This window comes from Xiphophorus couchianus, chromosome 14 (genome assembly GCF_001444195.1).
Source record: "Xiphophorus couchianus chromosome 14, X_couchianus-1.0, whole genome shotgun sequence".
Taxonomy (NCBI): Eukaryota; Metazoa; Chordata; class Actinopteri; order Cyprinodontiformes; family Poeciliidae; genus Xiphophorus; species Xiphophorus couchianus.
In genome coordinates this window covers 15,991,050-16,017,558 of record NC_040241.1, presented here as the reverse complement: position 1 = coordinate 16,017,558, position 26,509 = coordinate 15,991,050, and the positions used below count along the sequence as shown (strand labels likewise).

Below are 26,509 nucleotides of genomic sequence, written 5' to 3'. Positions count from 1 at the left end.
ATTAAAATATCTTCACACCATCAGAAAGACATCCCAAGTCCCCTAAAAAGAAAATCATGTAATTGCTTTTGAAACAAATCCAAGAGCTTGTTACCACGACAGCAAATAAAACGTACTAACAAACTCCAGCACAGTATAAACTTGATGGGCGTTTGGTAAAAACATAAGGAAGGGAACAAAAGGAATACTGTTTGGTTGATGTTAGTTAGCATGACTTTGTGTTTTACCCCAGAGATGAAGGGCAATCTAACACACTATGGAGCACTTATTTCACTGAGATTTAAATGTTTGGTGGACTAAAAATCACAGAGTCTGGATCCAGATCAAAGTTAATATGCAGCTGTAAATCATTGCTTCCTTCCAACACAGAGAAGTCCCAATGTTTTTTCATTTTATTCACTTTTCATGGCTAGATTACATCTGTCATGAAGTTTGTGGAAAACAAAAGAGAACCATTTTACTGAATTCCCAATAAACATCTCAATTTCTTATTTTCTGAAGCGCAATAAGGAACAATACATGGGCTTATCAGTATATAGAAATTTAGACATTTTATAATAATATATTAACATATTCTTTGTCTCTGACTTCAAGTAACCAAGTACTATTCTTGACATTTTTTTCCATATGTTAAAAGTCTGAGTACTTCTTATTTAAAAAAGTTAATTTATATTTCAAAAAGAACCACCCAGCCTTCATGAGTGTGTGGCACCCATATGTGTTTTGTTCAGGCTGGATGGGAAATTGCTTTGGATCCTGTTTAGTTGACGACATACAAACCATAGCAGTAAAGCTGAACCTGTTATGCTGAGTCTTAAGTGGATACTTAGAAAATCAGTTCAAACTGAGGAACAAAACATTTCCTCACACTTTTATTGGACACTCAGAATGTGTTTTTCTTTGTAAAAAAAATAAAATATAAAGGCTCCTGTCCTGCTACCAGACCCAACAGCCCAGGCATATCAGGAACAAAGCAGATTGTTGCTACATTAGAAACTCACAACTACCAGAAAACTCCTCTAGCTCTGTTACAGTTGCTTCATGGCTTTTCATTGATTTTAAAAAGACACCCAGTACTTTGTATTGTCTTCACTGCACCACATTTTCTCTCCTTGATGATCACTGTGTTCCACGTAATGCCTCGGAAACGTCCTAAAATATCGTCCTGACTGAGTCTTTTTGATGCTTGGAAGCCCCTAGCATACCTTGACTGGTTTGCCTTGACATGCCAAAAAATGAAATGTCAGAAAAAGAACAAGAACATCATGTTCATTTGGGTTTCATCAAAGGCACTTTAAATGAAGAACTCCTATGAGTTTGAATGTGGTCTTTAATTGTGAACACAACCACACCCCCAATTTTAAGTGGGTTGCGGCTTTAATACATTATTTTGTCTTTCCTCCTCAAAGATTTCAGTTTGCTTTTCAAGTGAAGTTCGAATATGGTTTTAGGTCATATCAAATATTAATATTATTTAATATTTTATTATAGTTCCACCATGGCACTTTACCATTGTTGTGAAGACTTTTTACGCCTATAATAGTTAGGTAACATAACCCACACACTACCCACATGGGCCCATATGTAAATCAACTCACTCATCATGATATTTGCACATTACTGTGAGAGTTTTCCCCACATTTCACAGTTTGTGGTAGAAGTGTAAGAATACAAGCTGGATTGTTGTCTTCTTCCGCCTTTTACTGTTTTTGTTCATCCAGTGTTTGAGTGTCATGTGTGTGTTGTGCCATGTTCTGCTGTTTGTCCCTTTAGGGATTGCCTGGTCTCCCTACGCTGGCTGCTTTGCACAGCAATCAGATCCTGACTGTCAAGGTTTGTCTGTGGTGGTGCTGCCCAGCTGCTGGGTCCGACCCCCTCTGAAGCACACACTGGCCGCTTTCCTTAAAGCGTGATGATTGAGTATTTACCGGAAAACCCCTGTCAATTGTTTCCTCTCTGTCCTACTGTTGCTAGCAGGCTCTCACTTAACAGATTTCTGCTCCATTTTACATCCCAGATCCTCCACTGAGAGCAAAGGTGGCCTTTTTACAACCTTGTAATATGTAGTTAACTGGAACAGACTCTGTATCCTGAAACCAAGACATGGTTTGGCTCATGTCCATTGACACTGAAATGAATGGAAGGAGCTCCAGAGGGAATACTCAATTATGACCAAAAGTGGCAAAATGTTTTTTTTTATAGCTCATGCTCATGGTTCACCACACAGCCTCCTAACAACCAATTTGGCCTTTATAATTGTTTCATCGATGGCAACGCCAATGGGCGCGAGCAGAATAATGCAAGCATTGACAGACGGAAGGTATGAAATCAACCTCAACCCAGAAGGTTGACCCATGCTGGTTTCAGTGTGTGTAGCTCACAGGGTTTGACTTGGCAGCAGGCACGATAATGATGGCGGTGCTTTCACAGACAAGGAGCGATTCCCATTTTTCCACGGGGCGGGGGCACTGTGAACCCACTTCACACTCCAGAGGTGGTAATTAGGGGCTCCAGCTCCAAAAGGCAACCCCAGACTTCCGAAGCAAGTCACCTCAGTGTTGGAAAAGTGTGGATTCACCTCCATCTGTGAAGGCGCTGTTTGGGGGGGTTTCATGAACATGGGACTCCCTAACAAAATCTGTTTCTCTTTGCATTTGGCTTCTCATCCTCCTCCTCCTCCTGCTGCTTCTTCTTCTGGGACCTTCTCCTTCTTCAACCTTCTCTCACCTCTGAACTCCGACTTCTTGACCTCACACACCTGCTCAGATGGTCTTCCCAAAGATCAATCATGGCTTTCTTTCCGCTGACCAGCAGCTCATAAAGCGTCGGCTGATTAAGGTAGTGGGTGTGTCCTCTCTCTTGTCTCTTTGTCCACTGTGCCAAGTGTCACCAATTCACTTTTTTCTGTCTAGAGCATGCCAGCCTGTAGATTCTGTCATATCCACCCTCATGCTCCCTTCTGTTATTGCAAAAGTTAATAAGAAAATGTCCTAATAGATGCTTGGTAAAGTAAAACGAATTACTGTCTTGGCATTAATAAAAGGAATTTCCCCGCAAGTTAAATTGTTGGATATTTTCTCAGAATTTTTCCTAATTGAGTAAAATTATGGACCACACATTTTCAGTATTTCTCTCTTGATTATTAAAACCCTTCGCTGACAAATGTGACTTTTTTCAGACTGTGCTTAATGCATAGTCCACTTAAGATTGCATGCATCTCAAGTAAGTTATGCAAATTTTAAACCATTACATTAAATCTCCTCATTGTTGTTTTATGCTAGCTCCAAAATGAAATCTTTCCTCCTAATTACGAATGGAGGTAGGCCATAGCCACCCACGAGATCATTACACCATTTCCTTTGTCATCATTTAACTGCAGTTACTTCTGTCTTGGTTGATCCAACAATATCACATAGAACTGATGTGGAAATGTATTCTTTTTGTCATACAGGGAGATCAAGGCCAGGCAGGACCACCCGGGCCTCCAGGCCCACCTGGCCCTCCAGGACCAAGGGGCCCTCCAGGGGACACTGGAAAGGATGGACCCAGAGGTTTGCCAGGTCTACCAGTGAGTATTGGGTTTTGATAAGAAGAGAAGCTTGAGAAACTTGAACTAAATGCAGTTTTGCAACCCTAACTGACCCATTGTTTAATTATTTATGTTGGAGGACAATATTTTCCAAAGACCTTTTCGATGTAAAGGGTGGAGAAATAATGGCAAGACTTTTTTAAGGATGAACTTGTAATTTGAGGACTATAGAAGACTTTCCCCATTAAAGTACTTTTACAAATACAAAATCCACTGTAAACTGTAGTAATATTTACTCCAACTTATCACTTTTGGTGTCTGTTAATTATCCATGTTGATATCATTGATAAGTCATCTCAATAAGTTAAAAATTTACAACTGTCATAATGGCAAAAATACAAAAACCTTTGGAATGTCTGGTATGATAACTGTTTCCATGACAAATGTGAAAAAAATGGCACTGCATCCTTACATAACAAGGAATGAGTTATGGGTCTTCTTAAAGGAACTGCTAGAATTTGGCCACTGGTCTCTGAGCGTCTACATGGCTCTGTTATTACTGGAATTACATTATGTTACTTCAGCACCATCCATTCTGAATTTCAACACCTGTTGACAATGTATGAAAAGCTTTAAAATACACGTCTTTTTTATTGCAGTATCACAATCTCAGAGTGAAAATATTGAAGAAAAAAAACCCTAAATATACTTATTTAGTGTGAGAAGACAACAGATGTTAATAAATATTCACTATCTGCGCTTGTCCCTTTCTAGTCTGGGGACTGAAATGGCCTTGAAAACATCGATTTTGTGTCTGGTGAACCATTTTTGTGTTGATTTGGCAGATGTTTGTTGTTATTATCCAGTTGTTTTGTGTTTTCTGGCAAAGGTCTCCCAGTATTTTAAAGAGAACAAAGTTCCCAGGACCGTTGGAGCAACTCTCAGCATCACATTTTCTCCACCTTATTTAAGAGTGGACAAGAGAAGCCTTATCACCATTTCATCCCTTTGGTTCTCGCCAGACCCACATGGAGTGTCTGTTAGAAGAAAGGACAATCTTACGCCCAGTTTACACAGAACTGATTTTTATTGAAGCCAAAACATTTTTGTTGTGATACAACTGCTCATTTACATGTCACCAGTGATTGGAGTCTCTGACACTGGCACTTTTGCTCAGACAGATATCAGTAAAAACAAAGTATGCTACCTATATATATATATATATATATATGTATGTTTTAGATGAGCACTAACATCCGAGCGCCACATTGTGTCCTAGCATGACAACTACAGTGGACTCAAGGTGTCCCGGTACTCTCATCTAAGTGATGATGCAGTGCCGTCTAAACATGTAACTTTTCTCCAATCAACAGCCGAAAATACTAGCAGTTTCCAGACAGTGGTCTCGTATAAAAGCCGTCATCAAAGCCGTAGTCTCATCATAGGACTTGGTTCCAATTAAAACTCCAGCAGAGATTAGCAAATTACACATGTTTAAGTTTTTATGGAAACTCTCTTGTGGAATGCTTTTGACACGAGTGGCTGTCATTAAGATAACATCTAAATGAATGGTATCTGACCTCGTCAATATCATTCTTTGCTGCAGCTTTATGACAGTGAGCGTTTGAGATTTTCTTTTTTTACATCTATCTGTGCATGTTGGCAAAATAAGCTTGGGACCTCGTCTAACCTTATTGGTCAAAGTTCAGTCCATTCATCTTTCTCTACATGCTTATCCTTGCAGGGTCAAGGGGGTGCTTGTGCCTGTTTTCGGAGGTCATTGGGCGAGGGCCTAGACACACCCTGGACAGGTCACAAGTCCATCACAGGGCAATATAGAGACACACAGTACAAGCAACCATCGCACACACATAAGGATAACTTAGAGAGATCAGTTAACCTAACAGTCATGGTTTTAGATTGTGGGAGAAGCCAGAGCAACCATAGGGGACCCACGAACAATCTCCATGCAGAAAGACCCAAGGGTACCAGAGTGCAACCCCCGATCAATGTTGTAGTTTAAACTGTTCCAGTTTGATTATTGCTCTGACTGTAGATATGGGCAAGTTGAGGCAAGCAGCTGTAGCTGTTTCCTGACCTATCGAGATGAACACACATCTGCCTTACCTCAATGGAATGTTCTCTTTTCTTTCCCATTTGGAAGAGCGACTATGAGAAATCTGCCTTTCTCTCATTTCATATTTATTCTTTCTAGTGAAATAGAATGCCACGGGTAACAATTTTCTAGAAATTTAGTTAATGTTAAAAGAAGGCAAATGTTAGGCTTGTCAATTAGTCATGTACCAATAATTCGTAAGCAATTATGTCATAATAATTAATATTAAATAAAGGTATTAAAATTCAAGGTTGGATTGTTCTAAAATGTTCAGTGTGAGATTATGTTTCTGCACTACGTGATGGATTTACTCATTATTGAGGCTTCTTGCACATCTTTTTTAAAGCATGGAAGGTAATATATATTATTTTGCAACAGCTTCCAAACTACCAAATTTTTTATGCTTCTTTAAAGTGAATGATGGTCCTGGATAATTGAGTCAACCTTATATCTGTACCTGAACACACACCTTAGTGTCAGAGTGGGAATAGATTAATTGGTAAAGGCAAAGGCCGAAACGGGGTTTCACAGTCACTAAAATGTCTTTGGGTCTACAAAATTTTGTCAACTTTTCTTTGAAAATGCCACACTTTTTCCTCTTGTAGTCGCATCTAATTTGACTTGACCTAGTATTCAGAGGGAAAAATGCCAGTGGAAACCATTTTAACGAAGAGTGGAAGAACTGTTTGGCCTTTTTTTTCCCCCTCAAATATTTATAGATAAAAAATAAATCCCCCTCGGGTAATATTTTATTATTAAAAGGATTTATGTTGGCTCAAATTTTTCTGTTTGCAACATAACATTTTTCATTTCTTCATGCCCACCACTGGCTTTTTGCTAATTTATGTGAACCAGGAGAGAAAAAAGAAACAGAAAAAACCTTGTCAGTTATTTTCAGCCATAAAACCTTCTGCAGGCTCCAGCTGATCTTTATTGTGTTGGCAGGAATCTCAGTAGAAGCTCAAATATATTAAGAATTGTTTATGAGGTTATTTCCAACTTTTTTATGGTGATTGTTTTCAGTTCTTCCTGTAGAAGTTGCTAAACTTGTTAAAGTTTTTTTTCCAAGAAGTTACACTTCTCCTTCTAGGTGTCTGTACTTTTCTTTACTTTTGGCTGTTGTGAATAACTTAGAAGAAAGGCAAGTACTCTGTATATAAAATTGAAATGACATGTTTCTTAGTGATGTACTGAAATCTGAATGAGGTTTGGACCAAAAGCAAAACCCAGAATGAGGTTGTCAGATAGAGACATGGACATGGAATGGGGCAGGTGGTAGAGCAAAACAAAATTCTCCCAGGCAATGTAAATTCTGTTTTGTATAATTCTATTCTGCATATTTAGAATCAGCAGATTGGGTCCATTTGCATTCACAAACCTGTTCAAATGAAATAAAACTTAATTGATGTGTTTCTATATTTTTAAACAAATCCACACTCTTATACTGACTGCCTTTATTTATTTATTTTTTTCTAGGGTGATCCAGGCCAGCCAGGAGAAATTGGACTCATGGTGAGAAATTATTTTACCTTCAAAATTGAAATTTTTTTCATACGATTGGTGCAGCACCCTATCTTGGTTAGCTTAGGAAAGGAGCATCAGCAATTGGTTTGAAATGTTGTATCTACTGTGGCAGTGTTATAATTGGCCATTCCAGCTCATCCAGGAAGGACTCATGATGAAGAAGCTCTTCAGCTTTAAGCTCATAATGCAACAGTCCCATCAATTGTTGCATTAACTTTACCAGTGAGGATGAGGAAGCCACGTATTTATTTCAATATCATATCAAGAGCTGCACAAGACTTTCATCATGGCGTATTTCAATGGATACGCCATGACAACCAATTTGAGGACATGTTAAGGTTTAGGTATTATAATACAGCAACATTTGATGTGTTGAATACTCATGTGTTCTGAAAAATATGATTTTAACATGAGGATGACACTCAACATCTTTGCTTGTAATTCAAGCACGGAGTGTATTTTTGGTATTCTCATAGTGGCATCACATGGGTTTGATGTCGATTTTGATTGCAATTTTTTTATGCAGGGACTTACTGTTAAGGATACATTTTATGATAACTGATAAAACACTTTTTCTCACAAACCCAAACATATAGGACAGGCCACTAGCCGGCGGACAGCAGGTGGACGCAGCTTGCAGCTAATAAAGCTTTTGATTAAAGTCTCCTCTTAAAAGCTACACTGAAAAGGTCAAAGCAAGCTCTGGAAAAAAAAAATCAAAGGAGACCAATTGACTAAAATCACATGCTGCTGTCGGATATTTACAGAAGCAGAAGCAGAAACAGGAAACGATCAAGGAAAAAGAACCTTTTTATCTAGAAACCCATTACCAATGACCTTTCGGTACACTCGACAATGACTCTTCAATGTTTTTTTTGTTCCCAAATGTTTTGTTCCCATCGCCGCTCATACAGTAGCTGTGAAGGTAGCTAAGTTTTTGTGACTCATGAGAGTAAAACGGCAAAGTGGAGGGTCCCAGGTGTTCTTCCATAAGCCTGAAGTGCTTTTACAGCTGTTTATGACAGCAACAGCTGGAGTTCCTCTCCAAAATGTCCTCTCGTAGAGCTCTACGTAGAAGTAATCACTTCTCGCTGTGACTCTTTAAATACAGTACAGCATTTCATGAGTAAATACGCTGCATGACACTGATATACTTTTAACAAGAGATAAAGTCATCATCTGGAAACAAGCCCCTTGATCTAAATCAGCAGGAGATCAGCACAAACCAGCTGTTGTTGGGGGCAGGGGAAATAGATGCAACAATACATTTACGATGTCAGAAGGTCTGTTTTTTTGTTGTTGTTTTTTTTAAGCCAAATGCTGATTGCTTGCTACTATGTTAGGCCTATTAGTAAAGATGGGATTTTGGATTGGTAGTCATATTCCTGTTGTAGGTTGTGTGTTTTGACTCAAGAGAGAACAAATTGAGAACAAGAGAGTTAACTTGTCACTCAGGAACAAACCTTGCATCCATCCTTAAATCTGAGGAATTATATGTTCTCAAGCATTTGGAGCTGAGGATTAAAAAGATCCTCTCCCATTCCTCTCAAGGTTCGAGATTCCATAAACATTTTGCCCCCCCCTCCCCCCTCCCTGCAGTGTTCCAGGAGCAAGACACTTAATTTGACATGGCAAACCATTTTTAATGTAGATGCCCTTGTTAAAGAGGCAAAAGTAGAATCCAGAGTTTTCCAGCAGCCTTTTACAACATGTGGTGCTGGTTAGGGGGATTAAACTCTTGTGGTGCAACAAGAAGAAGGAGAAAGTGGAGAAGGAGGAAGAGGAGGAGGGGAGGTGGCAAGACGACAAAGGAGAAAAAGAAATATTTTTAGAACTCAAAGGTTGGAATTGATCAGTGCCACAAACCTTTTCTGGAGTAAATTAAAAAAGGTGTTCTGCTCTCTGTGAAGGTGGCTTTCACCTTCATACTTCATACTTTGCACAAAGTATTTATTTGGATCGTGACTTTGCTTGGAAAAGATTAAATGAGACTCTAGAGACTCCATCCGTAACTGGAAAAAAGCCCCCCCAAATTCATTGTGGTGTTATTTCCAGTTTAATTCCCCTTTTCATCCTGTATCTTTCCAAAGTCTACCCACATTGCTCAAGTAACTTTTCCGATATGCCTTTTTTTAAGTAAGGACACACTCATTATTTGTTCATGTCTTTAACTACTTTTTTATTTAATGTTCATCCACAGCAAGAGCAGAGATGTTTTGGAATTGCTTGGAAACAAACCAGTGCATCTGGCAAATATTCAGTCAACCACTTTCGGATGTTTGCACAGCACAGCCATGTTTAAACTATTCATCTGTGTTTTTATTAACTTGAACCTACAAAAGCACAATATTAGTTTTTGAAGCAGATTGCTCTGCGTTTATTGAAACTACAACAACGTATTTAAAAAAGCATTAAAGTAGCTGATTTTATTGTAAGTTATTCCCATGTTTAAAAACAAAACAAAGTAATTTGCATGTCTTTTAAATTTAAACCTGTGGCTTGAAAGGTACACACATACATATCATCAGGTCATAATTAGTTACAAATGCAAAATTTGTTGAAATAAACTTCCGCTGGGTGTAATTTACCACAGTCACTACCAAAATGTGTCTTGAGATGGAAGTGTGAGTTATAGACTATTGAATATCCTGAAATGATGTCTAAAAAATGAGTTGAAACTGCCATTTCACGCTTGTTAGAATTTTAAATGGCCTATTAGCACCATTTGTTTTTTTCCACCCATTCGGACCACAACTTCCTGTCCGTGTTATTTTATTAATTTGAAGCTGAAAACTTTAGGAACCACCAATTTAACATCTTGGACTAACCAAAATATACAGAGTGACCGGCCTTGCAGCCCTTGGAGAAATCGCAGTCTACTGCGTTAACATAACATTGTACCCAGGACTGTCATCGCATCATCAAGCTCTGCAACCTGGAGTCTAATGAAACTTCAGATTTCAAATCTTTACCGCAGATTAGGTTGTTTTTTCTTAAAACAGCAATCTATTACACAATCAGGTCATTACTTAAACTTTCAGTGTAGGTTCACCAATTAGACTATATGATTATTTTAGTCGTACCAGTATGACGAGTGTTACTGAAAAGCCTGAGAAAATAAACGCCTTGCAGACAGTAGAAGTAATAAAAAACACAGGTTTTATGTTTCTGTTTTAATATGTCACAGTAGTATATAATCTCAAATTCATGACCATTTTCTTAGTTACACTCATTGTGATTGATTAAGGCAGAAGACAGCTTTCTCAAGTACAAACAAAGCATCAAAATTGGTAGGAAATGGGATTTAAGTAGCATAAAATATGGCATGCTTGTTGGTACTAATCAGGTTAGTATAAGTATGTTACAAACTGCTGATCTGCTTTGTATTTGTACTCACATTAACTGTCTAGTTTACTTAGAATGAACAGGGAAAGATAATATATCCAGTGTTCAATGAATGAATGAAAATGTCCAACAATCATATAAGAACAAACAGACCAGACAGGTTTGGGATGACAAACATCCAAACTACCTTTTAAAACCAAAATATGCAGAACACCAAATCTGAACTCACACTAACCTTGAAGCAGATGAGATACAGCAGCAGAATATCATACCTGGTGTCATTCCCTTCTGCTAGGAAGGATCAGATTCACACATTCTCACCAATGTTGGTCAACGACAGATTGTAAAAAATATTGCCTGGTCTAGCCTGTCTCAATTTTAGGTGGTAGAATCAGAATTTGGCAGTAACAACTTAAAAGCATCAGTCCTGCCTTTTCTCAGTCAATTAAGTAGTTTTTGTTGGTGGAGTAGTTTGGTGGAGGTTTTCTTGGCAGACTTTAGGATTTGTGGAATTAAGCCCGTTTGTACCAACTGAGCACTATTTAAACCACAATTTAACTGAGTACTATGGCTAACCCTCATGCCCATCTTTTGATGGCTATTTCTAGCAGGATAACTCACCATTTTATTTCACTTAAATAATCTCAAACCGCTGTCTTAGACATGTTAATGAGCTTACTGTACCCACTCTCACCAGATCTCAATTCAGTAAAGCACCTGGGAATGTGGTTGAACATTTTTACATCAAAGATGTGTAGCCAAAAAATCTGATGCAGCTCCAGGAAGATGATGTCACAGTTGACCAAAATCTTCAAGAAATGTTTCAGACACCTTGCTGAATCTAACCTACAAAAAATTAGAATACAAAAAACAGGTCTAATTTAGTACTAACAAGGTGTAAAAAAATCTAAGTTAATCTCAAAAGCACATTAAGACCGACTGAGTCATCCATGCTTTCAATAGGACCTTTGAGGTGCCCGTATAAGATCAGCCCAAATTTGTTTTCTAGTGCTGCTGGAGTTGAGTGCGGGAAATGACCTGGTGACTTCCTTATTGTTGGTCAATTCCAAACCCATGAATGGACATTCAGTGATTTGTATGTGTGCTCAGATACTCAACTACAATAACCATCCTGTTGTATGTTTTCTGATTGTCCAACGTTGACGCTAAGGTGTAAAATGTGGGGTATACACAATGGTAAAGTATTCTGTCATACAAAGTTTCATTTACCTTAGATTACTGCCACTACTTATCAATGTTTGAGCTTTAGTTTGATTTGAAAAGAGTCCGGACTTCCTTGAGGGCACTTGACTTTCTGAAAAAAGTCTTTCCTGCTTCTAATTTTTGAGTGCTCTCAGATGTTGCCAAGTTAATTAGCTCTGAGGCAAGTGGCACATGCTCTCACATTCCTATTGGGTCATAAAGATGTTTACCAAACCCTTCTGAGGTTAGCAAACAAAGGCATTTAAAAGCAAGTATGAGGAAAACCTTTTTTTTTCTTGGCTGATAGAGTAGTGAAAGTTCTTTACTGAGGTTTTTGTTATAGGTGTAGATGGAATGCACAATAAAAGACCTGCCACTGAGCAGCCCTTGCTTGTGTATGTGAGAACTTGCTGCTAGCAAGACTTTAAAGGGCAAATGTTGGGGAAAATGAAAATGGGATACCTTGAGCTATGTGATGAACGCTTTGCTTCATCAACAAAAACTTAACAAGAAGTGATCCAACAAGCAGCTCCTTCCCAGAAAGCCAATCATTATTAAGTCATATCTTGGCTCCAACGAAACCATGCTTGATTTGCACAGACATTTGCACTGAGAGACAAACTTTTCAACTTTAATATGACCTCATTGGGAACTTTTACTCGTAATGCAGGCACACCAGAGTTTTAAACTCAACAGGGGACCATATCTGTTTGACATTTATATAGCATCAATGCAAACAAGAGCTGAAAAGTTGCTGCCGTGAAGGGCTCTTAGGGCAGAGGGTCTGTCTGACCCCAAACAAAGCGCCAAATGGCAACAGTTTCTCAAGCCCAAAGCAAGAAGAAAACTGGCTTATAAGGCATGCCATAGCAGCCAGAACTAAAAGGTGTTAATGAACTGCTTAGATACGGCAAGAATCCAGTCTTCTTTTCACAACATTTTGTCCATGGAGCCAAAAAGAAGGCTGACGATCTAACGTGGTTTCCAGTTTAATTGCAATGAAAGGCACTATTCCAGATTTATCCATCACCGCTTTGCATCTCAGAAACGAGGCGCCTTTTCTTTTTTGCGCTTTCTAACTTTTTATCTTTGTAAGGCTTTCCAAATATTGGCCCATTTAGGTAATGAATTTGTCTTGGAGTGCACTGGGAGCGTGGGGTGGCCAAGACGAGGCACGTTTTTCTTGTTGCTAAAATGAATAAAGATGGAGATTGTCATAAAAGATAAAACCCTAAGAGTCTTAGTTATCCGTTGTCTCATTTGGGAGTCACATTTAGGGTGCAGTTCCATGACAAGAAAGGCTCAGAGTGAGGCGATTTTCAGTTCTTGCCGAAGAAATTAAACAAGGGGCTGATTGTGATTCAGTTCTGCCTGAAGGGCGTATGCGCACTGCATGAAATCCTCCCATGAGTTTGCCAGGCTCATTGCTGGCTTCAAGGATTGCATTATTTCATCTGACCAGGACTCGTTTTCTTTTTTCTTTGCTGTATTTTTCTTCCACTCAATCTCTCTCTGTCTCTCTCATCTTTTACAGGGACTTGAGGGGCCTCAGGGGCCAAAGGTGAGTTATAGAAAATCACTAGCTTTTATTTTAATGCCCACTGGAATTTTAGTTGCGCCATGTCAGCTGTTTGGGATTCCCCAATGTCATTGCGCTTTCCGATTGGCTACCTGTCACATTCAACAGTCCCTAGTTGGAGGACACCACATATGCTGTGATATCAGGCCAAGAAAATCCAACATGGTGAATACCCCTGAATTTGTATCGGAGCGGTCCCGGCATTCTACCGACTGGACCCGATCAGTCTTAACACACCACACATGGCAGGATGATCTGTTACGATTATTGTAAGCGATAGTCTTATAATGCCGAACGTTGTGAACTAGGCTTTAGGAAACCCGAATTCTGACGTAAACCAAAAGATACTGTCTTCTGGCCTAAGAATGTTTTTGATTTGATAGTAACTAGATATAAGTCACATAAGTGACAGTAAAATATGTAGGGTGTTTAACATATTTACCTGGAGATTAGAGACATGAGAGCCACAGTCAGGTCAAGTAAACAGAAGGAGAAGAGGGCAAGAGAAACAAATGAGAGATGGAGAACAGAGAACCTGGAGTTAAGTGCTGCGATACAGACTGATGTGGGAAACAGATGGAGGCCGAATCCAGCCATCAGGTAGCTGCCAGTGTTTGTTCAGTGTAACCCAATCAGACATTTCCTGTCTGCGCCGTCATCTGTTGACGAGGCGGTAGTGTGTACGTGAAGGGGTCAAAGATGATCCACTGCCGCGTTAATGACTCATAATCCAGCCCCGAGGCTGCTCAATTAGATCTTCTGCTGTTTGGCAAAGAGGCCACATGGAGACCCCGATCAAGTTTCATCACCTCAGTGGCTGTTTGGTTGCCATTAAATGATAAAACACCCGGCATGAGTCATGTTTACTCAGTATTTTTGAGGGGAACAAAAGGGGAGAAAAATTCAAAAACTCCGTTTTATTGTCCCTGCTCTCCAGAATCTACAACTAGAATAACAATAAGGCATTTTTAGCAGAAAATTGCTAACATAAAACCAAGTTAGATGGGGAAGGGACTTCATAAAGAAATAAATAACATTTTAGTAAGTAAAAGCACAGATGTACTGACTTTCTTCACAGCCAGAACTGCAGACAAGATCGATCTAACAAAGCTAATAACCCACAAACATTTGTACTTTTCATGTCTTTATTAAAACAAATTGAGTAATCACTCAAACAGACAGCAGGCTGGAAAACGTATTTGACTTTATTGGAAACTCCCTCAGACGTTTCCTGTTACAGCTGATGAGACTTTCTCAGTTAGGGGGAGAAATTTTGGAGGATTCCTCCTGACAAAGCTGTTTGAGTTCATTCATTTTTCAAAAGGGTATCGATTTGAAAGAATCCTCTGAACACTAGGCCGCACCATTTAAATTAGGACGTCTGACTTGGCAGCTTTATATCATTGTTTGAAGTTTTACTGTGTAGGAGTGAAATGAATCTAAGGGTATGTTTTATTTGTGACCTGCAGGGCCATTAGTTGAATTTAGTTTGAACCTTTCTTGCAAGACATCACTGAATCTTCTGTATTGCAATTTATTGTGCTAAGGATTTCTCCTCAAGTATTCTAAAAAAAACAAATTCGAAGCATCCTCAAACTGAAGCGTGTTTGGAGGATCCCAAATTTTATTAAGCCTCTTGCTTTTGGAAAAGAAAACATTTTAGAAAAGATTTAGGTTTAGCAGTAATGTGTTGCTTTGATATCGGAGCCTCTACAGATGCTTTTAGCTTGCAGAATCCCTCCTCTTTCCGCTTTTGCCGTCATCATGAAGTAGTAATGAACTCATGCAAACCAATCTTTCTGGGGATGAGCATCTCAACATCAAGCACTTAACACCCGAGTACAAGCAGCTGTTGAAGATGTCCGCTTAAAGGTTCTGTTATTATTCTGGCAATGCCTGTAGAAGATTTTAAAAAAAGGAAAATACAACTGACTGTACATTATTGGGTTTATTTTTGACTAAAACAAACCTGATTGGTATCAGAAGAATGCAAAGACCTTTAAAGAAATTGAATTTATTGATTACAAATATACCTATATAAACCAATAAGCATTTGTTTTTATTTGCCAGGGTTCACTGGGGTCTCCGGGTATTCCTGGAACAGATGGACTGAAGGTGAGCGCTCTAATTTAAAAAAAAAAACAGTACACCGTCTGATGATCTAAAGTATTTTTTCTTGTTTTTATTTCTATATTCTTATTACACTATTGCTTATCTGCCTTACAGTTTAGAAAAGTGCACAATACTAAGTTCTGTTATAAGCTTTCTGCACTTTCTAAATGGGTCACAACTTACACAAATGTTCGTATTGTGTATGTGCTCCGTGTCCAATAGCAAATAGTTTTTAGTGCAAAGACAAATAAAGATACTTTGTTCATGTCCATTATTTCTTTCTGTGAGAGAAACAAGATTTTTTTTCTTGTTACATAACTAAGGAGAAATTTAAAATGCTGTCAACAAAAAAAGGATCTCAGATTTTGGGGGCTTTATCTTTCAATCTTTAGGTATGGGGTGCTTCAGTCATGCTGATAATCTTCAGTTGAAATTCAGCTTCCTGGCACAAAATAAATATATCCGTTTTTGGTTGAATTCATAGTCTTTATAAACAAATCTTTTCAAAAAATTAAGAAATATTGAGTAGGCATAGCTCAGGCCTAATGGGTTACAGAAATGCATGCGCTCTACTGCAATAAAACATTTTCTAAAAATGCGTTGGAAGAGACGATAATAAAAATAATGCAAAGCATCTAACAATTTTTCAACCACTTTTGGGCTGTCATAGACTTTGTTCAGTGCTTCAAACTCTGAGCTGAAGATGGTCAGATACGAATTAAGTATAAAAAACCAAACAAGACAATTACATCACTTCAGAAGTAACATTGTGCCACATTTATGTAAATAATAAGGGTGCATTTTAACAACACTCAGATGTTTTACAAAGTGCAATGTGAAATCTTACAGGGTAAGAGAAGATCTAGGCTACCTTCTTATTTACTATCAATCCTGCAGTCATGTTCTGTTTTGGTTAATGGCTCTTTAAAATTACTGTACTACTTTTGTTTCCATAATGTATAAACATTACTGGATCCTACTTTTTATTGTTTTAAGTTATTTTCCAAGTGTGCAAATCAGACCTAGCAAGTAAGATCATAAGTACACTGCACACTAGGTTATGGAGGCCAAGGTCATAATTTGTTCCTCAACACTATGGGTTTGGTTTTTCTTTTCTACTTTATTTGAAAACAGAAAATGTGGCAACATTAAATTTTTCAAGGTATGTTAAAACAGCTCAGCTGTTAAATCAAATAATCTTGTTACATTTATTCTTTTTTTTTACAACTGACTGAAAATCTTTATAAAAACTGCCGTATACTTAGCCAAATGGAGCTCTACTCATTTTAGATCGGCTCTGACATGCATTTTGACAATTTCAAACCATTATTCTATTTAGGAGAATACCCCTGGGCTGCATCTACAGATCCTGACCACAGAGTAGGGTTTTGGAAGCATGTGTATCTGTTCACACACTGAGCTAATTTCTGAAATTCACTTTCAAGTAAAGGAGACACAGTGCAGGTGTTCTGGAAATCGGAGTGAAATGTAAAAATAAGAAAGGCCGATTGTTTTATTTTTAATTTTTTTACTCCAAAATAATCACTTAATGAATGACGTGACTTTCGCCATCTTTTTAATTTCAAGCACACGTTGGTAAAGAGCAGAGGCCTGTGTGGCTATAATAGGAACCAGAGTAAAGAAGCTTCATTTCAGTGTGAAAGCCATACAAACCCTGGAAACAGCTAAAGCTGGAGGCTTAATTCCACACTTGTGAAATGAGTTGGGTTTGCCAGCAGCCATGAAATAGAACTCCAGAGCTGAGCAATCCATCTATAAAACAGTCTGTTATGGTATGTAAGTCTCATTCATGCAGAAAGTTGAACTCGGAGGCAGTCAAAGCCTGATCCTTCTGCAGTGGCAGGTTGACTGTCAGACATTGTATTGATCTGACAGCAATACTCACCAAGAAGGGTGGACAACTGGTAAGGCAAACCTTATCAGCATTAGTTTTTAATCAAACTCCATCATAGTCGTGGTTGTACAGCATCGTCATTATGTCAATGACTCCCATATGTGGTCTGATGAATGATGCAGAGTCCCAGCGCTCATGAAGTATCATCACCGCTGTGGTGGTGGTGGGGCAAAGGGGGAGTTCACACATGGATCATACACACTGATCTTTACCGCAAGGCGTCATTAAATCAAGGCATTGGGTTAAAAATGAAAACAAGGATGAGAAACAGAGGAATAACATCAACGGTCATTTTATTTATGGTGATGAAATAAAATAGCTTCCTGCTACATATATATTTTCTTGCAGTTTGATTAATTCTGAGCTACTTACTGACTGTAGTTTTAGTCAAAACATTGAAGTCTTGTACTTTCCATCACTAAGCGAATTCGTCTGGTTAGAGCTGCCCATCTGCCTTTGGAAGTAGTTACTTCTTTAGAAAAGGTAACAATGTGGTGGGTTTTTCAAAGGTCAGGATGTTAATTATTCTTGGCAACAAATGCATTGATGTCGGTTTCACTGCTTTGAACTGCAGAGAGATTAAGGCTTTAGACCAGATGGACTTGATTTTCCTCTTTTACTGCTATCTAAGAAACAAAACAATAAGTATTTAGTTTTTGGTCAGCTCTGTTAATGTTTATTCTTTCATTTTTGAGTAATTTTTTCTTCTACCAAACAGATTCAGTATATTTAGGGTTTCACTGGTTAAGCACCATATGCAAACATACATGCTCTTCTCTTTAGTCAAAGAGAAGAGCGGATGAGAATATTGAGCCCCATGGTAGCTTCATGGTTATTGTTTTAAAAGTCTCAAACCGAACGTAAGAGTTCTTCTCGATTATCTGATGACAAACCGATTAGCTAAGTTTGACTGATTTAAAGTTATTTTATCTCTAAACAGTGAGTCTGGCTCATTATTATAGTATAAACAAGCCAAGAACAGCTGCTGTACTTATAAAACCTAATGTAGAGCACTGAAAGATCAAGGTAGCTGTAGAAAAATAAAAGATCAGAACTATGCTACCGTCCAAGAAATGCAGAATTTCTCATTTTCTTTTGGGTTTTCCTATACAGTACACAAATAGATTTTATAAATCTACACGTATATGTGTGTTCGCATGGGGGGGATGCACGTGCACAATAGTGCAGATGAGCTCAAAGGCTGGGAGCGCTCTCTTCTTTTTTGTGGCTCTTATGAGAGAAAGTTGGACACTAGCTCTAGAGTACATCTGTGGAGAAAAGGATGCTATAAATTACTGACTTTAATTGACTAGAGCTAGATAGCTTAGTGAGTTGTCAAGGTGATAAGGAGGATGAGCAAGGGAAAGAGAGGTCGTAAAAGAGAATGGGAAGCAAAGCTGTTAAGTTAGAAATGTTAAGGACAAACTTTTGTTTCTTTATGCAGGAAAAAACGTACAAAATTCCTTTTCGAAGGCAAGATCTTAGTGACGGAGTGTGTGTGTGAAAATATATGATTGTTGTTGTTATGGACACATATTTTTATCTTTGTGAAGATTAACTTTGAATAATATGTATGCCTTTCAATGAACTTGGCCCTATTGATTAAAACAGACTATGTTGAGTTGTTTCTGCAGCCTAGTTCTGTTTTTATAGCCAGGGATCCTGCTGCAGGCAGGGTGTGAGACCAGAGTGGTGAGCAGCCTCAAGCGAATAAAGAAATAAACCTGCACTTTCATGCATGATGTTAATTCCAACTGTTGTCTCCAACCATCTTACAAGTAGCCAAAGTTAAAGTACAAATCTTGTCTCTTTTTTTCCAACAGTTTTGTAAATTTAAATTTCAAAATATTTCCAAAATTACTTCCAAATATTCCATATACAGGATTTTTTTCTAGCTTTTTATTGACTTCTTGTCTTTTGACTCCAACTCTGTTTTAATTGTGTCCTTTAGTGCAACCCTTTGAATGAAGGTGTTGTTCAAAAGTGTTCATTCTCTGCCAACACAGAGCCTTGGTAACACAATGTGACCCAGAGCCAAGAGTGCTAGTAGACTCTTGGAAGCATGCAACAGTTAGTAGTAGACTCTATTACGTCTTCAGACTTTATTTCGATTGTAAGGATGGAGGAAGTAGAACGTGCATAAATGCAATTTTGTATGTCCAGATCTGGAATTGGAGTTCAAACTTTGATAGTACGCACACTGAATACAGCTGCTGTGTGTTGTGCTGTCAATAGGGAGATGTTGGCATCCCAGGACAGGACGGAATCCCAGGGGCCAAGGTCTGGTGCACACGTTTTCTGTGTGCTCTTATTCTTTTAATGTTACCTTTTCTTTCTGCTTGAAGCATTGCTTTACTTTTTGCTCATTGTCTGTGGCTTTTGTGTTGTGCTGCCATTTGTTTGGTCAAATATCCATTTATTATGATTATTTTTCCATCTTTAAGCGTGAAGACATCAATGTGGCCCATGTTAATTGTAAATATTTCTACGTATTTTTGAGTTTTTGGAGCTGCAGTTTGCTAAGTTTCACACATGAAAGGTTTTCTTAAAGAACATTTATAAAAAATTGGCACTCACATGTGTGACTAGGGAACAAGAAACTGTTCTATTTCTGTAATCTAGCACAAATTTAACCCCAGACACAATCCACACTTGCATAAGTGCAGTCCAGTCCAACTCCCCCATCCACCATCCAACCTGTCCTGCGTCTAATTCACTTTTTTCTTTTCCAACAGGGTGAAAAGGGAGAACAGGGTGAAAAGGTAAAGTAATAACTCAGATCCCCACACATCCTTCTAAGTATCCCACCATGTGTTTGAATAGCCTTTGTGGTAAAATGACGGCAGCTCTACTATTATGCCTCACAACTCCAGCTTGTATTTTCAAAGGTGACTCCCATCGAAGATCTGGCCATCAGTTAGCCAGTGATTAAATGAGTCATAAAACTGCACCCAGTTTCTTCAGTTCTGGGCAATGGCCTTTACAGGTTCCAAAAAACAGCCTCCCAGAGGAAAAACCGTTTTACTTTCTCCATTCCATGTTTCTAATGGTGCCATAACTTGGTCTTGTTGGAGTGGGAGGTGTAAACACTGACCAAGTCAACAGCAATCAGGAAGGAACTGATGATTCAGGATACTTTATCGACCACAAAATCGGCCCTTGGGCTCTTGTTGTTAGTTGAATCAGACTTGTTCTCCGCCGCCAACATACCTGGTTCACTGTAATAATGAGGCTTTGTGGAAACAATCTCGTAGCAACCGCTGCTCTCGCGCATTACGGGTGTCCTGTGGAGAATTAACTGGATGCAAATAACAGCTCAATGTGCAGTTGCTGAAACTGCACCCAGCAGATTCTAATGATGCAGGATCACGTCAATTCGAAAAGTCATAAGCATAAATCAGTGGTGTGAGAAGGTAGATTGGTTTCCAATGTTTCAGTTTAAAATGGTATAAAACCAACTTCCAGGCCTCCCCACACACAATACGCTGCTCTTAAAATATTCACTTCATACCAGGAGTTTCCACACCTTTTTATGAGCCTGTCTAAACAGGCTTAGTCTTCTCAAGATAACTTTACTTCCATAAATTCGACTAGTTTTAGAAAAGACTGGTACTTTAGTCCTAATAGCTGTTTTTTATGAACACGAAAGCAAAAAAGAAAACATTCTTACAAGTGAAGTCTTATAAATTAATGTATTTGTTCAGCAGAATGTAATTTTAGTTAATTTCCAGAGCTGTCAGACCTCTTAGAGGGTCTGAACCTCCAGACTGAGAATTGCCTTTCTGAAGTGAAGCCAGTATTGTCAATATAAATTGTAGTCTTTGGCTTTGTTCTCCCGTTCAGGAGCCAACAAGCAAACTTGGGAAACTAAATTGTTATGATACTGACTCTGTGCTCGTAGTCATTTTACTTTCCAACATATAGATTTCTTGATGGAAAAACACACATGTCAAGGAGACGAGCTGCGAGAGTAAGCTTTTTTCTTTAGGTTATCCCTCAATAATTTACACAAGGAAACAAGCTTTGATGTCATACCCACAGACCTCCAAAGTCAGTGCATGATTTGTAGTCTAGTGGATTTATGGAAAGTGAAATGACCAGTTCACTGCCAGACAAAAAGCTTGGAGCAAATACCAGAGCCTTTCGTGTTTTAGAGGAACCTATATGTCAACATAAACTGTTGTTTTAGGGTTTTGACTGTAAACCAATTAACAAGCATATAAAATGTTCAACATTGTCAACATTCACTTGTGATTTATTGATTCTGTGTTGCAATACTTTAGTCCTATTTTCTGTCAGCCACTTTTGAAATATTTTAGCTAAAACCTCCTTTGTATTAGTACAATTCATTGTGCTGTTAGACAGCATTAGCTGTTCAAAATGTCCTTTCAAAACTTCAAGTTTTAGCATATTATCTAAATAACATATCATTCTAGCATTAGCTGACTAGCATAGGATTTTAGCTGATATGTTAGCGAGCTAAAATGCTAAATAGAATGCTTGGTAAGCTTTTATGTTGGGCTAAAACAATCTCTAGGAGGGGAAAATCCTGAGTAGCAAGCTCACAGATCAGTGTTAAGAAATTGCCAGTTGTTTCTGGCATTTGGCTTTAAACATCTTGGTTCTGTGAATATTTTCAGAATATTTGCTTTAGGAATGACATTTTAACCATAAACTTCATACAATTATGGGTTTTTTGTTATGTTGTTGGCAGGCAGAACTTGGATTTTTGCGCATACTTTTGCTATTGATATGTAAATCATGCAGTAAAGCTCCAGGTTATCGAACACATTGGTTCATTAATTTTATTTTTGAGTGAATATTACAAAACAAAAAGGAGAGTTTATTAATATAATTTTGAAAAGAGATATTAAATCGAATGCTCACAGTAAACATGTTTGCTAAGGTGATATTCACTGAAAAGCAGGAAACACAATGCCAACATGGCAGCAGAGTCCATTTAAGGATGAAACGCACTCACCTCAGAAAATTTCTCCTACTGCTGGAAGTTGAGTAGTTGGGGCTGTTTTCTGCAATAAACAAACACATCTACAAAATTCTGACTAATCACACAATAGTTCTGCCTGCAAAGGGAGGCGAAAGGTTCAGCAGAGAGGGTGTGACAAGAAGGGGTGGACAACATGGGACTGAGAACAAAATTACGCTAAATTTGTCACGCAGCTACGACAATGGGAACTGATTTCGGCACGTCGGCCATAACATCCAGGCCCATAAATTGGCTTAATTGAGAAGCTTGGACAACTGAACAGTGATTTATTAGGTAGGCGCTGAGACTGCAGTATGACACCACCAATCTGGGTTGTTATAGTTGAAATTATTACATCGTTCTGTCATGCATGGTGGTCTACTAATGGGTTTTGACCATAAGTCAGGTATACAGTTGCCCACTGCATGGAAGACTACTTAATTCTCCTTTCAGACTTGGATGACACGTCAGCCTTTTTCATACAGTCACAGCTCTTTACTAAGATATCAGCCTTTTGGCAGCTCTCATAGAGGTCTATTCATAAGATGTGAATCTAATGTTTATGTTTTAGTCCAATGGGCAGATGAAAATAAGAGAAAAAATTAAACACCATTGCTAGTCATTTAGCTATGCATCAGGCATGGATAGAAAACAGCACTGGCACTCAGAGCCAAGTTTGTGAATTTAGTTATCCGTGGCGCAGTTGTCAATGCCAAGAGTTTCGGACCCCCACAACTACTCTTACATCACCTGAAATCAGCCATACTTGAAACACATGTGATGACTCAGTGACCAAAGTGAAGATAAAGGACCATTACCATGCATTTGTATGGTAATGATACTTAATTTTGGCTCCAGTGTTCTTGGCCTTTTCCTCAAGCGTCCATTATACTGTTTAACATGGCAGCCAGTCACAGATAGAGGATCGGTCCTACTGTATGCCTGTTGAAGCAGGCATGTTTAAACATCCAGCTTTTCATTCCCGATTCATTCCTGCGTCGTAAAAATGGCTGAATATGATTTCATGTGATCTCATCGCAGGGCGATATGGGTGAAGACGGACCGAAAGGTGACATGGGCGAGAAGGTATGTAAATTATTTAATTTCTTCTCTTTGTTTATATTTTGGAACCTGCTCAGAGAAACAGTAGATGGTTTGGCTTTGGCCAAAAAACATTACTCAAAGTTAATGTTATCCATCTGAGATGAGATATATGGAAACCGCCAGAGGCAGCTGAGGTCATGTGCCATCACTAAAACAGTTGTGATGGCTGAATAAAAGCAATCATCTAAGCATTTGATTTGTCATTGTACTATATGTGAACTTAATTTCAACAATTCACTGATGCTATTTTTCTTTTTCTTTTTTTTTTCTTTTTTCTGGAGGGACCATTTATCATAAAGACAGCTTGTCAAACTGAGATCCATTTTGAACAATAGTCAGAACTGAGCTTTGCTGAAAAGATGGATGTTTTTGTCCAAAAAACTTTTGTTTTCTGTAAAGGCTTGTCTTATATGGGTACTGACATCATGTTCAGAGTTATTATTCTTTCTATCTAAAATTCTCCATGTCGCCTTTGCTTTTTTTATCATGTTAAAACAGAATTCATGGAAACAGACTGCAGCCTTATTTCAATTTTATGAGCTCACAACAGAAGTTGGACCCCTTTTCTATGCAAACCTGTTTTAGAGCATTTCAGAAAGCCATTATCAATTTGAATAAACCATTACATAAAAATGTTGATTCAGCTCCTCACATTTCTCGGAAAGAATAAAGATTCTTCAAAGATTGCCAAAAAAGTGGTAACACAATTGCTGCTCCAAGACAGCCAGCCCTAAACACTTTGATGTATTATGCACCGGAGTTGCTTCCTTTTTTTGCTCTGAATACTGCTAGGTATGAAAACAAAGTGTAACTCATAGACCGGCAGTCGTGTGGAAGCAGTGTACTCAAAACGTCACTGCCAATTTATTGCTGTTCAGCGGAGAACAACTTTGATAACCTCTCGCTTTATGGGGGCTGCGGTTTTTAAAAGGCTGCCGAACTCGGCAGCCGAGAAGGATACAATTCAGGGAAACAGATGAAAGATATCATCTGTGGAAAATGAATGAACAAAACGGAAAGGTAGGCGTAGGGTGATAAAACTTAGTAGCTCATGCGACTCTTTGATCCAGTATACCTTAGAGCAAAACAAGGGGAAAAAGTGATTGTTTTTTTTTTCCTGGAGGAGTTGAAGTTACCACTCATCTTTCAAGTGCATACTCCAGGGAGAGTTATTGTAAAGACTTAGAAATATAGTGGACATAAAAAGTATACAGGCAGCTGTAAAATATGTGGCTATAGTGAAGTAGAAAACTGTGCATTATCCACCTATATAGTGACATAGACCCTGAGTAATTCACCAGAAAAGCAAGTTTGTTGTGAGGGAAAAATAATAAATAATATGAGGAAGGAACAATAACTTGGTCGCATAAATCTGCATGTTAATCTGTTATTGAAGTGCCATCTTTCTTAATCTCAGAATTGAGATTTTTTGTTTAAATATATATTAGCATGCTACAGCTACACTTGTTAATTTAAGCCCACTCTACCGTGCCAAAGTTCTCTAAATCTACAGGCTTTTGAGGACCTCTCTTGTCACAGATTTTCTATTGTATTTTCTTCTGGATTCTAGTTTGACTTTAACCTTAATTTTAACTATTTGAAGCCATTTTTGATGATTTGAATGTGTATTTGAACTCAAATTGACTTGAATTTGGAATTTGAACTTCAGAAAACCCACAGATTTACTTGTAGAAAAGTATTCATATTCATGAAGCTGCTACCACAGTGTATGTCCTCCGGTATGGTGTTGTTTTGATGTTGCACAGTAATGTTTTATGCTAAGTAGACATTTGGGAATCCCCCCCCCCCCCCCTAAATGTTAAATTTTGGTTCTCTTGAAGCTAGCTAAAGGAGACTAATCAGCTCATTTTAGAAAAATCCTTCAAGACCAGATAAAACATTTTTTCAGCGTAGACAGATTTACGATAAATGATGTCAAGTATAAATTCAAGAAGACTAAATCCTAAAGCTAAATCTAATCTGAAGGCACTTCAAGAAAATATTATTTAAAGTCATGAAACCAGATTGTTTTACCTTTTTTAATTTTTTATATGTTTCCTCTGATTTCAGTTGAATTTTACAGTGCACAGATCGCATTAAAGTGTTAAGATATTTTAAACTAAGCTTATGTTTTTACACCACAAAACTCTGAATTTTTTTACTCACCTTTTAGGACCACTGTAGTAGAGTGTTTAGGTTAAGATGGATAAGATTACCTCATCTCAATCTGTCAACATCAGGTTAGATGTTTTATTTAACGTAGCGCACAACATATGGAAAGAATAGCCTCAATCAAGATACTTTCAGATGAGTTTAACATATGTCAGATTGAAATTCAGCTCAGGAGAAGAAAATGTATGCTCAAGCAGGGCCCCTGTCATCAGAGGTTTTTGTCTGATCAATTGCTCCTCCACCATGGTATTGTTGTAGCACCGCTGGTTGGAGAAACCAGAGAATAGAGAGACATGAGAGGGGCGGAGGGCATCCTCAGTCCTCTAGACTAAGCATGCCAAAGTTAACAATACACAGCACGCAGTGCAGGAAAAAATGTGGAAACACTAAGTGAGAGGTGAGACAGCATACGCTTTGTTATGTTGAGCTTAGAGACCTCAGGGAGCAGAGAGCGGTGAGGAAAACGACAGCGTAAGCAGTCAGGCCACAGTTTTCCTCAGACAAGGGGAGACCGGTTAGATGGTGGGGGGTCTGTTGTATGGGCAGCGCTCTAAATGACAGGAGAGGTCAGCTACATCTAAGTTAGATTTTGGAGACAAAACTTAATATATTAAATATGTCATTTTGTATGAAAAAAGTTTAGAAAACAGCAGCAATAAACTAGATGATGATCAGTGAACACAAACTAAGCATGGACTTATAGAGATTTATATTAGCTGCTAAGCAGCTCTTAATTATTCCTTCTTAGCAAAGTTAAAATGCAAAGATATGAATACACTTTGAATTTTTCTCACTTCACTACAACAAAATCAAATCAACACTCCTTGCTGCCTCATTATATGCTGGAAAGAAAATGTATTTTTATTTTCTTTTTTGCATGTAAAATACATGTGGTTCACATTTGTATGCAGCCCACCGAGTCA

At 38.3% G+C, this 26,509-nt stretch overlaps 1 protein-coding gene across 13 annotated transcripts in view; it reads left to right on the top strand.

Moving 5' to 3' along the window:
• col25a1 (collagen type XXV alpha 1 chain) overlaps nucleotides 1–26,509 on the top strand; it is a 200,886-nt gene that overhangs the window by 139,979 nt on the left and 34,398 nt on the right. For 11 of the 13 annotated variants that reach the window (XM_028038392.1, XM_028038389.1, XM_028038394.1 and 8 more), the window contains exons 7-14: nucleotides 2,767–2,838; nucleotides 3,452–3,568; nucleotides 7,122–7,157; nucleotides 13,252–13,278; nucleotides 15,367–15,411; nucleotides 19,559–19,603; nucleotides 20,059–20,085; nucleotides 23,352–23,396. In XM_028038392.1, coding sequence (XP_027894193.1) covers nucleotides 2,767–2,838; nucleotides 3,452–3,568; nucleotides 7,122–7,157; nucleotides 13,252–13,278; nucleotides 15,367–15,411; nucleotides 19,559–19,603; nucleotides 20,059–20,085; nucleotides 23,352–23,396 — 414 coding nt within the window. Of the gene's footprint in view, nucleotides 1–1,773; nucleotides 1,834–2,766; nucleotides 2,839–3,451; nucleotides 3,569–7,121; nucleotides 7,158–13,251; nucleotides 13,279–15,366; nucleotides 15,412–19,558; nucleotides 19,604–20,058; nucleotides 20,086–23,351; nucleotides 23,397–26,509 lie in introns of all 13 variants that reach the window. The other 2 variants (XM_028038386.1, XM_028038393.1) reach the window with 2 other exon arrangements.